Genomic DNA, 15,370 nt, shown 5'->3' with positions numbered 1-15,370 from the left:
CTTTGTAAGAAAAAAAGAAAGAAAAAAATGTGGAAAATGTCAAGTACTCCTTTCATGAAACTGAAATTTTGGTGAAATGAAATAATTGTATTTATCTACCTACCTACCCTAAGTTTTAATCGAAATATTCAAAATTAAAATTTACGTTGAAAATAAATACACGCTATAGCAGAAATCTGATCAAATTGTTTTTCGTTAGTTTGTTGTTTTTCTACAATCAATTAACATGCTCAATATGAAGCGCTTTTTACGGTGTTTCTCAGTGGCGTGGCGTGCTTTGCGATATATCGATTGATCTGCCATTTAAACCTAGGGGAAAGGATCGATAGACAGGGTGTTCGCAGCGAACACCTTAATAATCGATTCTTTACCATAGCTTCAAATGGAGAAATATCGATAATCGATCATTCACGCCTCGCCACTGGTGTTTCTCTGGAGCGGCAGTGTCAACGGCAGAAAAGCCGATTTAACTTTCGGCTTCTCACGCCCGGGGGAAGCGGGCGGGTGCGTTCATTGAGGCAAGGCAGTGGCGTTAGCGTGTTAACGCCGACCCGCGTTAACACCACTGTTATTTCGAGCGAAGTTCGAGATGGATGCACACTTTAAAGCCCGTTAGCCTGCACTCGACCTACCCGGAAGCAAGGCGGAGGGGGAAGGGGAGGGGCGCGCTTCCTATTCCCCGTGATTTTCCTATCTCTGTTGGCCCGAGTCCTTTGAGGAAACGAAAATCCTCCGAGTTATAGAAAATGCAGACTCTTCCGGCTGACATTGATGTTTTCTTTCCTTTTGTTTACGCCATCCTCATTTCCTAGCAGCGCAGTCGGCGGTTCTCACTCCTCCGTTTGAGAACGCGCTCCAGAAAGGCTCCGGACAGTTGAATCGGTCGATGCTTGAAACCAAACACGTCCGTTATCTGATGAGCCCTGGAGTACAGGAGCTTTTACGGGGATCAAGGCTCGTCCGGAAGTCCGAGTTGGTTTTTTCTTTCGTTCGCTGCTCGGAGTCCAACCTCGCTCCACATTTTCCGCGGAAGCGTCGCGCGGTCTAACTAGCTCTGGAGAATGATTGACCCTCCGGTTTTACTGGACGACCCTTGCCACATCACTGGACACCCATCTTCCCCTCTGCGCTCGTTGTCAGTCCGGAAAACGAGGATCCCATGCGTGTCGTGCACGACGGAAGGGAACCTTACTCAGCAAGACATATTTAGAACGGGACGATGTCGGGTTCGCCGTTTTCTGACTCGCATTCACTATACCGTTTGGACCGCGTCTAGCAGAAAGGAACCAAGCCCACATCAGCTATGGAGCAATTTAAATTATTACAAAAGAACGTTTGTGCGGATTCCTTTGAAAATTTTAAGGAATTTGCGTTGTACCATACTGAAAATTTGCTGAAATTTGCACAGGAATTCTCGGTATCGTGACTTTCAAAATATATCGCGTCTAAGGGTGGGGTCGGTATTCTCTTAAAACCGGCAATCACGTCTGCCCATTGTGAAGTGTATAACAAAGCCTCGCGTATAAAGAAATATAAAATCTCGCAAACTGTTAAAATAATCTTTTTTTGAATTCAATTAAGAACAATAAATCGACTACATTTTGTAACATTGACACATTCCTTGTTTCTAAAATGTGTTTAAAATAGTGGTTTCTTCAGTCTAAATGATCTCAACGCTTAGATGCAACTATACGTGCTCGATGATCGTGCGTATTGCCGCAACAAAAATGAAGGCGTTTTCGCGTCACGCGCGTTACAGAATAAAAGGGCCACGCGTTTTCCTCACGTGATCAATTTTTTACGTGCTTATGACTACTCATTGAATTATTTCCGCTAAGAGTACTGAGTGTTTTGAGTTCGAACTTTTCTTAGTTCTAACCAAAATTTAAATGTTCGCTCTCAATCCCTTTTTCAGACCTATCTAGTTCTGGCGTGAGTTTTAATATTACTTCCGTTCTAGACCCAGAATTGGAATAAAACGAGCGGTCTGCAAGCCGAGGTGTTTAATTGACCCTCATACTTTTTGCCTTGCAAAGTTTGAACGTCATATGGCATTCGAATGTTGCCAAACTTTCTTGGATAAAATGTGTGGGTAAAATTTTTAGCCGGTGCCTCAACATCTGAGGCCATTTGCGCCTTCGAAAAAGTAACATAAGGATGTTTAAAAATTCAGAGACTTATTTGGACCACATTTTGCAAAAAGGAACCACTATTTCTGGCTTATTTTAGGAACAGCATACATGCCATTGGTTTCCCTATGCAGAAAGGTGCTTTTATGAAAGAGCCAGAGATAGTATGCGGCGTGATACTTCACGCATTCCGGAGAGTTCAAACAGTTGTGTCATTGCGCCTTAGAAATGTGACGGAAGATTACATTTGAAATAGCGTCCATACACGCTGGGCTTGTCGATTTCCTTTGACATTTTTGCAGTGGTGAATGCATAGCTGAAGTGCGCTCCTGCTAGAATTGTATTTAGCAAATGGGTGGTTTTTATACGAGGATTGAAAACAAACAAATGGCAGGAGATAAAACATAATAATAAGAACAATGCAAAACGATAATCCGGTTATCGGAACTTGGCTCTTATGAAAACGCCTTCAAATGCGGCAGATAGTGGTTCCTTATTGCAAAATACAATCCAATTCTAAAAGGCGGAAAAAATTACAAAGGTGTATGTTCGTAAAGAGTGCTCTCTCTTTTGAATGAAAGTTTAATGTGGGGGAGAGGGGAGAAGGAAAACCAAAGATGAGGAGGAGATGAATGGAAAGACAGGTGGAGGAAGAAGAAAGCTGAGAAAAATAGCGAGGAGGAGAAAAAGGGAGAAGAAGAAGAGAGCAAAGGCAAACAAAAAGAGGAAGGAGCAGAAGAAATAGAGGAGGAAGCAGAAGGAGGGGCAGAGATTCAATTCATTTTTTCTTATTTTTCTCGTTTGTTATTTTAATTTTCTTCTTTCTTGACTTCATTACTATCCTCTTCTTTTTTTCTTCTCTCTATTCGGTGTTTTCTCCTTCCTTTTCTTCTTCTTCGTGGTCCACTTCCTCTCCTTCTTGCGATATTTCTTCTTGGTCCTATTCTTCATCTTCCTCTACAGGATCTTCTTCTTCTTCAGGATTTTCTCCTTCTTCAGTATATTCTTCTTCTTCAGGATTTTCTCCTTCTTGAGGAATTTCTTCCTCTTCCTCTTCTTCCTGGTCCTCTTCTTCTCCTTCTTCTTCTTTTGGTCCGTCTTCTGCTTCTTCCTCGTCTTCTTTTTCTTCTTCTCTTTATTTTCATCCTCGACTTGAAATCCGAAACTCCCCAATCGGTCCGCCAGAGGTTGACGGGAGAGATTCGGCAAGGTCGGGTGGTTGATACTCTGTTTTTCCATAGTGCGGCAGTTCTCTCCTGCTCAGGCACACACCTCGGGGCAATGTTTGCTTTGATGAAAGCACGAGCAGGGTCGAAGCGTCGCGTCGTATGGCCCGGCGCCCGGCGCGGCGCGGCGCGACTGAGCAGCTCCCTTGCTCCCTGTTAATTAAGGTCCAGCCGAGTCTCTTTGACGGAACCTTTCTGGCAACGCGAAATCCCACTAATCCACCGGCGCGGCGATCTCCTGAATTAGTCAAATTTGATTACTCCCGTCGACGGATCCGAGAGGATTTCTCGTCCTCGATCGACCGGCTCAAGATGAGCAAATCCACATAATGACGCTAAATTAGGGAAACGGCGCACGGTGGATCGAGCCGATAGGAAAATTCCGACAAAATTTGGAAACTTTAAATGCTTATAACTCCGTTTATACAAACCTTTGAGGTTCTAAAAGTGGCTCCATTGGTTTACTCTTGATATTTTTCTCTTTAAAATTTGAAATGTGAGGAAATAAACGTCAAAATTTCCAGATTTAGTTGAAAATTTCATGTCCGATCTCTGTAATTGACTCGATCCACTGTGCGGCGTCCGCAGATGATATTTTCTAGTGAGAGAAACCTAACCTTACCTAAAACTTACTCTCGGCTTATAAAGTGCATGAGGAAAATGTTCAATTTATCGTCCTGTTGAAAACAAAAACAAAGGAACGAAAAAAAACTCAACATTCTCTCCGTTTATTGCTCTAGATATTAGCGTAAGTGGAGGACGCGACGTAATAATGACGACCTTTAGCATTCTCCCAGGTCCTGTGTAGCGCACCGCGCAAGGAAAGAGGGATCTTTATTAATGCGTACTTTGCATTAGCTACTTGCAGCTTTTACCGTATCGGTTTACAATTTATTGCGCCGTTTGTCTCGCGTGCTTCCATTTTTTCCAGCGACGCACCGCGCCAATACCTCGCTAGCGCAGCGTAATATCTTTCCGCCTTGTCGTGTGAACTGCGCTCATTTTGAGACGAACCGCAATTGTTCTAGTCTGGAAGACTATATGAGCCTTTCAGCGTATGTAATGCATCATGTTGGTCATCTTGTCACTTCAGGGATTTTCGTTCTAAACGCTATTAGTGGTGCATCCCAGAAAAGCGATTATATCCATGCATGTTCATCGATATCATTGAAAGAAATTATGTCACTGTCATTGTTTGGATACAATTCGATATAATGAAGAATCCAAACGGTGATAATAGTCTAACCACTCATTCCTAAAGAATATTAGTCTCTTAATCGAATTGGATTCAGACAGTATTATGATATAATAATAATTAATAATATAAATTATAATATACGTCACTATTCAGTTATTTTAGGGTTAAAAATTATGTCTTCTTTTACAGGAAGGCACCTTTTTTAATTTTTCCCAATTTCTCAAATTGATTTTAATTCCTTTTAGAATCTCTCTTAAACAGAAGACAAGAAATTTGCGTTTCTTTGTTCTCTCAATGTTTGTATGGAATTAGCTAGCTCATTAGTTAATGAAGAGCTTTTCTGTCGATTGTTTACACACCAGGAAAAAGTTCGGTCATGTATCATTAAGTTAGAATGATGTAGAACCCCCTATGTGGATCTCACTCCGTTTCAGCCGTGCAAATCCAGTTTGGTTTTGAAAATTGCGTAGTTCGATTTACGAATTATTTTTAGGTGATTCAGACCGCTGAAATGAAGCGAATAATCGAAAAAAGTTCAGCCTATTCAAAAATTATTATAATTGACTGACATTTCTTTCCATGCATGACAAATCAATTGCCTAAACTTTCCTGATATACCGAAATAATTTATTTGCGCAAAATATTTCATAGTAAATTTCCCAGTTTCGTAGAATTACGGCGAAATTCCGTAATATGACAGCATCTGTGGATTTAATTGAATTACAGAAAAGAATGAGAAGGAAAACCGCCAAATCAGGCCCGCCGAGAATGGTCGTAAGTCAGGACTGCAAGAGGATAACCTGGAAATAAGAGTTGAGAAACTTCTAGACTTTCCACCTTTTCATTACAGAGATCAAGACCCCTGATATGATTACAATTTTGAAGATGGGAAGACTCCTCGAGCTTTCGCTTTGTTTTCAAATCCTATCTACGCTTTTGTTTCATTGCTTCGCAAAGGTGGTTGTCAGATCCTCTCTTCCCACTGTTCTTGATGACTTTTTTTTCTGAGTGTTGCCTGTAGCAATATTCGTTCTTATCCGCGCGCACGTGTTGAAGTCCAGTAATTATAGCGTTGGCTCGGTGTTGCATTGACAGTTATGTGAGTATTTAAGTTTCAACAAACGTAAGAACCCGAGATTTTCGTGTTGATACGGTGTAAAATGAGTATACAGATAGAAGCTGAAAGTCGCACATCCAGCGTTTTTCAAATGGCGGCCACGCACCCCAATCGGACGAAATTATGCCAAAAGGAAGTTTGCACATAGGGTTTTCATGTGACGTAATTCCGGTTAGCACAAATACGTCCAATTTCAATTTCACTCTTTCATAAACAGTATATATTCCGAGGTACGGTAAGGACACAGCGTGCGTGATGACCAGGTTCCAGATTCAGGATCAGGTACGTTGAATAGGAAACTGACGTTCATCTAAGGTCCGTTACGCGGCTTTTTATGTGGACAGCTCTTGTGTAAATCTCGTTTTTAACATTTCTTTAGGTAACTTTATTAATAGTTTTGGCTGAATGCTGTTTCTCCGAACGCGGAGAGTACGAATTTCAAGAATACACACGGAAAAATACTATGCTCTCTCTACATGCTGCGCTCTTTCTTGGTAGGATTGGCGTGGCGTGCTTTGCGATATATCGATTAAGTAAGTAAGTAAGTAAGGCCGGGCTGGCCGGCGAGGCGCCCTCAAGGGGCCAAGGCAACTGGCAACTGCCGTCGTGCACCACGAAGTTGGACCGTACTCCTTAACATATCTCTAATCAACATCTAAACTATATTCTAATCTAACACACGCTATCTAGCCAGCTAAGAACCAAAACTAACTACGTAACTATAGATAAGGAGAATACCTAAATGAGAAGCAACTAATAAAATTTACTTCTACAAAAAATAACGGACCACTAATAGGTACTTCTCCTCACAAGGCTAAACCATTAAACTAATGGAAAAGATCGATGAACAGGGTGTTCGCAACGAACACCTTGATAATCGATCCTTTACCATAGCTTCAAAAGGGAGAAATTTTGATCATCGATCATTCAAGATTCGCAATGCCCCGTGGAGACCGGGACGCCACAAGAAACTATCAATATCGATTTTTACGTACATTTAAATGGACCAAGGTCCATGCCATGTTGCCAACATTCCGTGATTTCGTAGAATGAAAATCGGGAGTCACAGGAGGTCCCTGACGGAGGACAAAATAAGGTCCTGGTCTGAGATCAATATGGAAATAAAGATAAATGACTCTACTCGTAAACACGCGGGAACACGCGGACGAAATTTAGAGCCAAAGTTTGGATCTTAAAGTTGCCCGCGCCACGCAAAGTGAGCGCGCGATAAAAAGTGTATTATCGAGTGTAAAATAAAATGCTTCCTGCGAGAAACTTTCGGGCGTTTATTCCCTCCCCCGCGTGCGGAGGGATCGAATTTTAATATTTTAAGATTTTCGAGCGGTGAGATTGCCGTCGTCGCTCCGTCCACGCCGGGGATGCACGACGAAGTTTTCGGTTCTAAGCGCCGCCGAGCCTCACCCCCCCTCCCTGCCCATCCCCGGCTCCCCACCCCCCCCCCCCCCCCCGGGCCGCTGACGCAGATGATGGAATTAAAAGTTTTAATCCCCCGCAGTGTGAAGAACCCCGTAGCTTGGCTGTCGGGGATTCTTCGACAAGTTTTGATTAAAAGTCTAATCAGGAATTGCATATGTGAAATGAGCCGAGGGTAATATTTTGGTCGGGGGATCAGCTCAGCTCGGCGCGGCGCGGAAAAAACAACATTCGCTAATGCGCTTGAAACTCCGTTACGCTCGGCGTGTCGAAACTAACTTTTCGATTTCCCATTTCCTGCGGGGTGGTTTACACCGAGTTGTGTTTTTTCTCTCTCTTTTTTTCATGACGCCTCTCCACGATCGCAGCCGAAAAAGGATACCGCGTCGACGTCGCGCTCTTCTGGGGGCACTCACGAACCGCTCGTAAATCTGCCGTGTTGAGAAAAAACGCCGTATGAGCCATCACGTGTTGCCAAATTCCGTTCGACAAATCAATAATTTTCAGGAATATGTGTGAATATGTTCCCTCCAATTTTGCTCCGGATTTCGTTCGTAATTTGATCCAAAGAGTCTAAAAATTTCAAGAAAAAATATCCATAACCTTCAAAAATAAATAATTTCGAAGAAGAAATTTGGCAACATCCGAATGATGATACGGCGTTCTTACGTAGCGCGACAAAAAGATGTTGCCAAATTCCGTTCGAGAAATCAATAATTTTCAGGAATATGTGTGAATATGTCCCCTCCAATTTTGCTCCGAATTTCGTTCGTAATTTGAACCGAAGAGCCTAAAAATTCCGAGAAAAAATATCCATAACCTTCAAAAATAAATATTTTCGAAGAATACATTTGGCAACATTCGAATGATGATACGGCGTTCTTACGTAGCGCGGCAAAAATGACGTCAGTCCTCCTAGGAGGTCAAAACGCCCCTTCCTTAGGTCCCTGACGGAGGAGTCCCCTGGAATGCCTGACATTTACGTGCGGGGGGGGGGGGGGGGGTTTGAAACCAAACTCCGGTAATAATTGAGGCTACTCGAAGTTCATCGTTATACAAGGGGCAGGGCATGGAGGACAAGGCGCATAAGTACATTATTCTATATTTAGAGGAATACGTGTTTGAAGTTTCGAAATTACGTGGATCCTAATGGCGGAGAGAGTTCAAACTGGCTTTTTGATGCTCAGAAATTGGGATTTGGGAGCCACAGAATATGCATTAAGACTATTTTACTTGAACTCATTAATATCTCAATTTTTTGTTAAAAACCGCACTTGTACGCCTAGTCCTTCTAGCCCCTCTTATGTTCAATCGGCCATTTAAGATTTGAAAATGATTTTACTGCATACATTGAATCACTTCCTCAACTGTTGCTCTCTTTCAACATTATGATTTCTACGTTTAATATTCAATAGAGAATATTGTTTATATGCTGCGTCCTCTGCTTCTTCTTCTCCTTCTTCTTCTTCGTCTCCTTCATCTTATTCTAGATGGGCTGACCGAAGTGTGAGGTTTCATTTTGCTTGCGGCGGTGAGGGTGGGTGTGTGTGTGTTTGTGTTGTGTTGTGTATATGTGAAGAGGGGGGACTCAGCTCGTTTTTTAGCTGAAATGAAGAACACATAAAAGACATGAACGATGCTTCTTGAACGATGGTTTACTTTTTTCGGTCCCAAGAGGTAAATATAGCTTTCATATTATGAGCGGGAAAAACTTTGAGAGAGGAGCGACCGGTGGTAGAGATCGAATGTTTTTGCATCATTCTCGTATATTTTTCTATCCTCAAGACGTTCCCGGGGAGAGAAAAAATATTGGGCGCAGCCGAGGAGTGGATATTATTGGGTTAAATTTACGTCATTTCCTCGCCTTAAATCGGAAGCGCCTTGCTCGGTCTTACACACCGCCCTCAGCCCTGTTTGTGTTCAATGTCACCCTTTGAATATATGAAGCCTCGTAGGAAGAAACAACTGCTGTCCCATTTAATATACATTATACATCCGTCGTTTTTACTCAGGAGGCAGCATACCTGCATGTTTCCCACGATAGAACCTCCAACGCAGCACCACGCTGATAAAAATATTTGTGTTCTTTGGTTATTATAGGAAGCGCAACACAAAACAACACAAATTGTGTGTTGATTTTGGTAGTGTTTGCGTTGAATTTAACGCAGGAAACAATGGAAAGACAGGGAAAATGCCTCCTTCGATCGCGATGCTGGTATTCACCACTCGTTTTTTATTAAACGCCTTCAAGAGATCTAGTTGACATTTCCTCTTGAAGAAATCAACCGAAGGCTAGGGTTACTTTGTGTTCTACTTCCCGTAGACCAAACTTTTGTGTTGAGTTTTCTCTGTGCGCACACATCTCGATAAAAATTGTTTTGCTTTGACTTAATCCCTCGATTCTCTTTAACAAATGTTCTATTTTCGCAAATCGCACAAAATTAGTTAAAAGTTTTTTAGAAATGTCTCGGGGCCTTAAGTTTGGCAATTGTAAAGTATCCCGTGAGTAGGTCTAAACATAACCTTAAAAATGCCCTTAGCCAGTCAGGAATCTCACTTGAATCTTCAATCTAATTCGAGCCTTTGGTGAAACACAAGAATAATAAGAAGTAACAATAAACTATCTGGGTCCTAATCCGTAGGTATTTTTTACCATACAGAAAAATTCTCTCTCATTGATCACAGGATACAATTTTTTTGGTGGCATGTTCAAAAACGCAACATATACGTGTGATAGCATTGGAGAAAGAAAAAGTAACGCTTATGGTCTTCCAAGCAACTGACAAATAGATCCCTTTATTTTCTCCTTAGTATTTAGCTATTTTCTGTTAAACTAGCAGATTCCGTCATTACATTTGTGCTTTCTTGCTTATCAACTTTGGGGAGTATCAATCAGACCGCGACAGTCCGAATTTAAATGTAGAATTTTCCTCCGGAGCATCCCCCTCTGTAAGGAGGTTAATAAAGTGCATTTGTGACGTAAGAGACGCGATAAAAACTCGAGAACTAGTTGTCGTAAGACATCTCATTTTCTTCGAGTTCCATCCTCATTCTTTATATCAACAACGATTGAGTACGGTGAAATTGTTACTTACACAACCTACCTAAATAGCGCAATAACCCGAAGATAAAATAACGATAAACCAGTGTACCACCCCGCTACATGGTTAACGTGAAATATGGACGAAGGAAAGGAGCGTTCTATATCTCTTTTCAGACTCGGATTACGTTGATAGTCCTTGGAGATCGCATCTCGAGAAATGGAATATTTTTACATCCCAAGTTTTGAGATTGAAACCGGCGGATTGCATTGAGCAGTGATCTACGGACTACGGAGGGGTATCAAAAGTTGAAAAACAAACTTGCAGTTGAGAGTCAGGTCGAATAATTGTTCTCGAGTAGATCACCTCGCTTTATTTCTCTCCCAACTTTCTTGAGGTTATACTTCGGTTGATGCGTATTTTTAGTCACTTTCGGTGTCTCGAGGAAGGTGGTATTCGTGAACATTATCGGCGTTTGAAGCTGGATATTTCAAAACTGGATTTTTGAAGTTGGCCCCAATAAAAAGCCAAGGAGTTGCCTTTGATATCTTCAACATATACAGAAAGCCGCTTTTATAGCGCCGCCTCGCGCTCTGCGACGCCCAATCGCCATTGCCCCCTATCCTCCCAGAGATCATCAGGCAATTGGCACCTTCTGATCTCCTCCTCCACCCCTTGTCGCCAACCTTTCATAGGACTTCCACGCCGTCGCCTCCCGAGAGGAACCCAATCGAAGACCTGCTTGGGCAACCTGATATCTTTAAAACAAGTTGAAATTTAAACAAAAATTAGGATGTCGCGCAGATCAAATAGATACAAATTACTGAAAAAGAATCGAACTGATTGTGGCAATTGTGACGTTTTTCTTCGTGCGGAAATGAAATGAGAGTCTGTCGATCGTTACTTATGCCGAAATAGCTGATTCCCATTCGATTAAAGGCATCCGCTAATTTTTGCCAGTCAGTGTTTCAAAACCGGTTCAAAAGCATGGAAATAATAATTGAAAATCTGGATTTTACCGGGGAAAGATTTGGGGTTGAGCCTTGCGGCTTAATACACATCGGGAGAGAGTGCGAGTATCTGAGCCTAACCCTGCTTGACAAGCGTGGAAAGCAGTTGTGTCAACTAGACGAAGGCGTGACGCTATAGGCATTAGATCAACAGATGCTTTTATGTGCATTGTTTGCCTTACAAAAGCGTACTCATCATACGGATTACACAGACACGGGCAAGACTTCTGTTTGAGTAATCTGTATTGTCACAAAAGAGTAATGGTTGTTTTGAAATGTGTTGCTACATCCTTGTTGCCGGTTATACGTTTCTCTCCGATATTCGCGTGATCGAACGCATCGGATTCATAAAACACGACTAAATTGTAAGAGTGACGCATTAGATTGAAAAACCACTGATTTGCTTCAAGATACCCCAATTTTGTCTCCCGTCTTAATGGTCCATTAGAAGAAAAAACAACTAGCTACAGCCTCTTCAAGATGAAGATGCTTTGAAGAGCGTATGCATTGTCAATAATTTAAAGACGATGTGTACGATGTACTTTAGGAGCATGATCAAAAAGTAAAAAAAGACAGCTGTAGATGGCACTCTACACCCTCCGCGTAAAAATTCTTACCACGCGTCATAGAACATTGATGGCCAAAATGCAAAACCAAGTATCTCCAATGCTGTGTTTCAACATTTCCGCCTCTCTTTTACATCTTCGAAAAGAAGGAAGCCAACTTTATTGCTTGAATTTACACACAATATTATGCTAATTGAGTAAGTTTTCAAGAAATTATGTCGACAAGATTTCCAAAGGAAAAGTGAAGTATGACAGGAAGTCTGCAACGTCGCAATGGAGATAAGTGGTTTCGTGCTTTGGTCATGTATTTTCAATCAAACGTCCGTCGCACCATGCAAAAACATGTTTCCCGATACAAATTAAAAATTGACCATGGCTTCAGCTACAATAGATGACCAATTCGCATCGATTAAAGAGATATTGTGATGCACAACACAACCGCTACTGAATCGCTGGAACGCCTATAATTAAGTCCAAGCGTACACACGAGAACACAATCCTGTGAGAGTAACATTTTAACTAACGTCATGTTCTGCTTACGATTTACAACAAGCCCAGCGCAATGGACTATAGGATACTTGCTGTCTTGTTAAAAATAAAAAAAATACGTACGGCTAACGTTAAAGGCTGATGCTGGACTTGTAAACAATCTACAGCTTGCATTCAACGGAAAAGAGTCAAGTTTTTGGGGGAAAATCATTATTTTCGGGAAATGGCCACCTTGCGTTCGCAAGAGTCAATTTTAGATCGATGTGCTTTTGGTTTTTTGGGGATACAGATCAGGTCTTATTTCCGATCAGCTGGCAGAGCTCACAAAAATTCTATAAAATATTGATACAACATAAAAATTGCGATCATCCAACCAACTTAGTGTTTTCCTCGATTAAGAATTTAGGTCTTAATGGAAGGGAGAGGAAAAAAACTTGAACCCCGTCGCTCATTTAATTTAAAATGTAGGGCTCGTTAATATAATAATAACATTGATATGCAATTCTGTAAACAATTTCCAACAAGCAGAGATTTTTTGAACCTTTACACCGAATACAAATTTCGGAGTGCGGTTGACTCCAGAACCTGCTGCTGAAGAGGAGAAACAGAATTTGACCTCCGACCGAAATGTTGCAACCGTGTTATTTGCCCAACTAGTGGCGCGCGACCTCTGCCGAGCTTACGAACGCTTCAAATTTGGAAAAAAGGGAAAAAGAAAAGAAAAAAAAGAGGAAAATTGACAACGCTCTTGGTCGCTAATACTGTGTTCATCACCGAACATCAGTCTTCTTCAGGTTTTTGTTGAATCGCGTGTACCTATCGGTTTTCATAAAGGCGTTACTGAGTTTTCCTGCGTAGAGCTTTCTCATAATTTTACGTTGGACCACTGTTACGTATCACTGTTACAATTTGCCGTGTGAAATCGTAGTTCTCTTCCCGGTTTTTGTTGATTTCAGTTTATTAGGTTGCGTTTTAATGTCTGTGCTTAAATTTTTGAAATTTTATGGGTTGAAGATACCTACGTCACTTGTGCTCTGTGTTAGGAGGTGAGTTTTTGTTTCGCGAGTGCGCTTGAAAATTGAAAGAATTAGTTTAAAACGTGTACCAGTTTTTTCTCTCACTCTTGTAAATTATACTTGGATTTATGTATAAAGCGTTGTTAAGAGGCTCTTTCTTCCTTTACATTCGGAAATTTCTGCAACAGCTGAAAAACATGTGAGTACATAAATAATTTTGATCGCACCTTGCAGCTTCAAGAAAATTATTACTTGCTCTGCTCTCCCCAAAACAACGTAATAAGGCACTAGGCATAAGGCAAGGTCTGTGCCAGAAAATAAAGTCACTGTTTTCCTTTCAAAATATTTTGTGGAAAACGATTAACACGACATGAAGTTCGGATTTCAACTTCGCCACGCTTTTTTGACATTGATTAAGTGAAAGTACGATTACACAAATAACGTCATTTGTCAGGGTGTCCACAAGTCCGGAATTTCCGTAAAGTTCGGAATTAGTACTGATTTTTAAGGGCGGTCCGGAAGTACTGAAAAAGTGCGAAAATTCCGCTAGAAGGTCCGAAATTTTTCATTTTTGTTGCAATTTGAGAGAGAAATTCAAAATGTTGAAATTTCTCGAATTTCGTCGAATGGAGGTACTGAAAAAGTACTGAATTTTTCAGTAATGTACTGAAAAAGTACTGTCAAAGTACTGATTTTTGGCCAGTCTAATTTAGTAGACACCCAGTTTGTATTTTTACTCTTTAACTAATTTCAATTGAGGACACGTATATATTGTTGACAGTTTGATTTCTAAATATCTCGGAGTTTGGAACTTTTGAAATGCGAGTTTCGTTTCCCTCGTGTAATTTTAAAGAGAAAACATGTTGCGTAGTTCTTTCACTCGTACCTTGTCTGGAGGCCCTTTTCGTTGCTCTCAGTAACTTTAAGTATTTGCATCAGGCGTAGCCTCATTGGTTTCCAATGAGATTTCCCTCGCAACTAGACCAATATCAAAGTGTAAATAAAAACAGCTCGAATATCCTCTTCGATCATCCCCCTGTTGAAAGCAGCATTGGTGGAGAGTTTAGAAACTTTTTTGTAACTTCCACGGTTCCAATAAGTGCTTTATAATTATTACTTCTCAGAGATGCGGCAAGTTGATTGAGGCAGCTTTATTAAACTCATCCGTCGTGAGCTGAAAACGCATTTTTTCGAATTCAATTTTTTCTCCCTTCCGAATAAAATATTTTAGCACTATTTTTGTGGTTCGGTATTAGAAATTGCCTAAAATCATTCGGTCTTATATCCAGATCATCAAGCTCAATCAAATGTAGTTGATTAAATCCTCATAATCCGATAATCTGAGATGTCGAGACATGAAATCAGAGTATAATCTCCCTTCCATCTCAAAAAGAGAAAAAAGAAATGCTCTTATTATAAAAGGGAAATGGATGACTGAAAAAGAATGCTCGTTGCCTTTTTCATGTTGCTATAGGTAGATTCATTTCTTTTTAAAACAAAATACTCTCCGAACACAGATTTGCGCTTCTTTTGAGCACTTCCAAAAATCAAAATAAATGAACACTTCTTCTGTGCATCAGGGATATATACCAATCGTAAGACCTTCGTAATCGCAACAAGACAAAGTTCAACTGGGCTTTCCAGGTATCTGGAAAATGATACTTAGTTGCTAAAAGGACAATATGAAGTTTCAAACTAGAAGTCACACCCAATATATTTTCGAAAAAATTATGTCTTTAGGTAAATGATAAATACGTAAAAGCATTCGGGAAAATTAAGGTATAACTGGCTGTTTGTCCTTGCTTAACTCGACAAATACATGAAACATGGTACAGCTGAAGCATAGTAACATCCACGCATTTTTTGGTTCTTCATTTCCGTGTTAAAATACTTTCGACCGTAACACTACAGTCTGTAATCGAGTAAGCACAACCGCATGTAAGCGGAATGACTGTGCATTGAAACTTAGCACTGATACTAGCTAAAACTTGACCCAACAATGTCTTCGAATGCAAGTAATTGACCCAACTTGACTTCTAGATTCACCTCATACCACGTTTGCACCTTATTAGCTCTGCAAAAAAGTTTGATTGTCATCATTTTTTTAAAGAAAAGAATCCTTTTTTCTCGTCTACTTTTGTTTC

At 40.8% G+C, this 15,370-nt stretch overlaps 1 protein-coding gene across 13 annotated transcripts in view; it reads left to right on the top strand.

Annotated features, from left to right (window-relative positions):
- Syt7 (Synaptotagmin 7) overlaps positions 1-15,370 on the top strand; it is a 443,527-nt gene that overhangs the window by 372,489 nt on the left and 55,668 nt on the right. Inside the window, exon 1 of one of the 13 annotated variants that reach the window (XM_072303887.1) lies at positions 12,995-13,256. The exons of 11 other annotated variants lie outside the window; for them this stretch is intronic. In XM_072303887.1, the coding sequence (XP_072159988.1) occupies positions 13,186-13,256 (71 nt within the window). In that variant the 5' untranslated portion in view covers positions 12,995-13,185. Of the gene's footprint in view, positions 1-12,994; positions 13,426-15,370 lie in introns of those variants that run through there. One more of the 13 variants, XM_072303881.1, reaches the window with a different exon arrangement.

The sequence above is a fragment of the Bemisia tabaci genome, chromosome 1 (assembly GCF_918797505.1).
Source record: "Bemisia tabaci chromosome 1, PGI_BMITA_v3".
NCBI lineage: Eukaryota > Metazoa > Arthropoda > Insecta > Hemiptera > Aleyrodidae > Bemisia > Bemisia tabaci.
The sequence above is the reverse complement of the archived record's forward strand: the minus strand, read 5'-3'. Positions and strand labels throughout refer to the sequence as shown.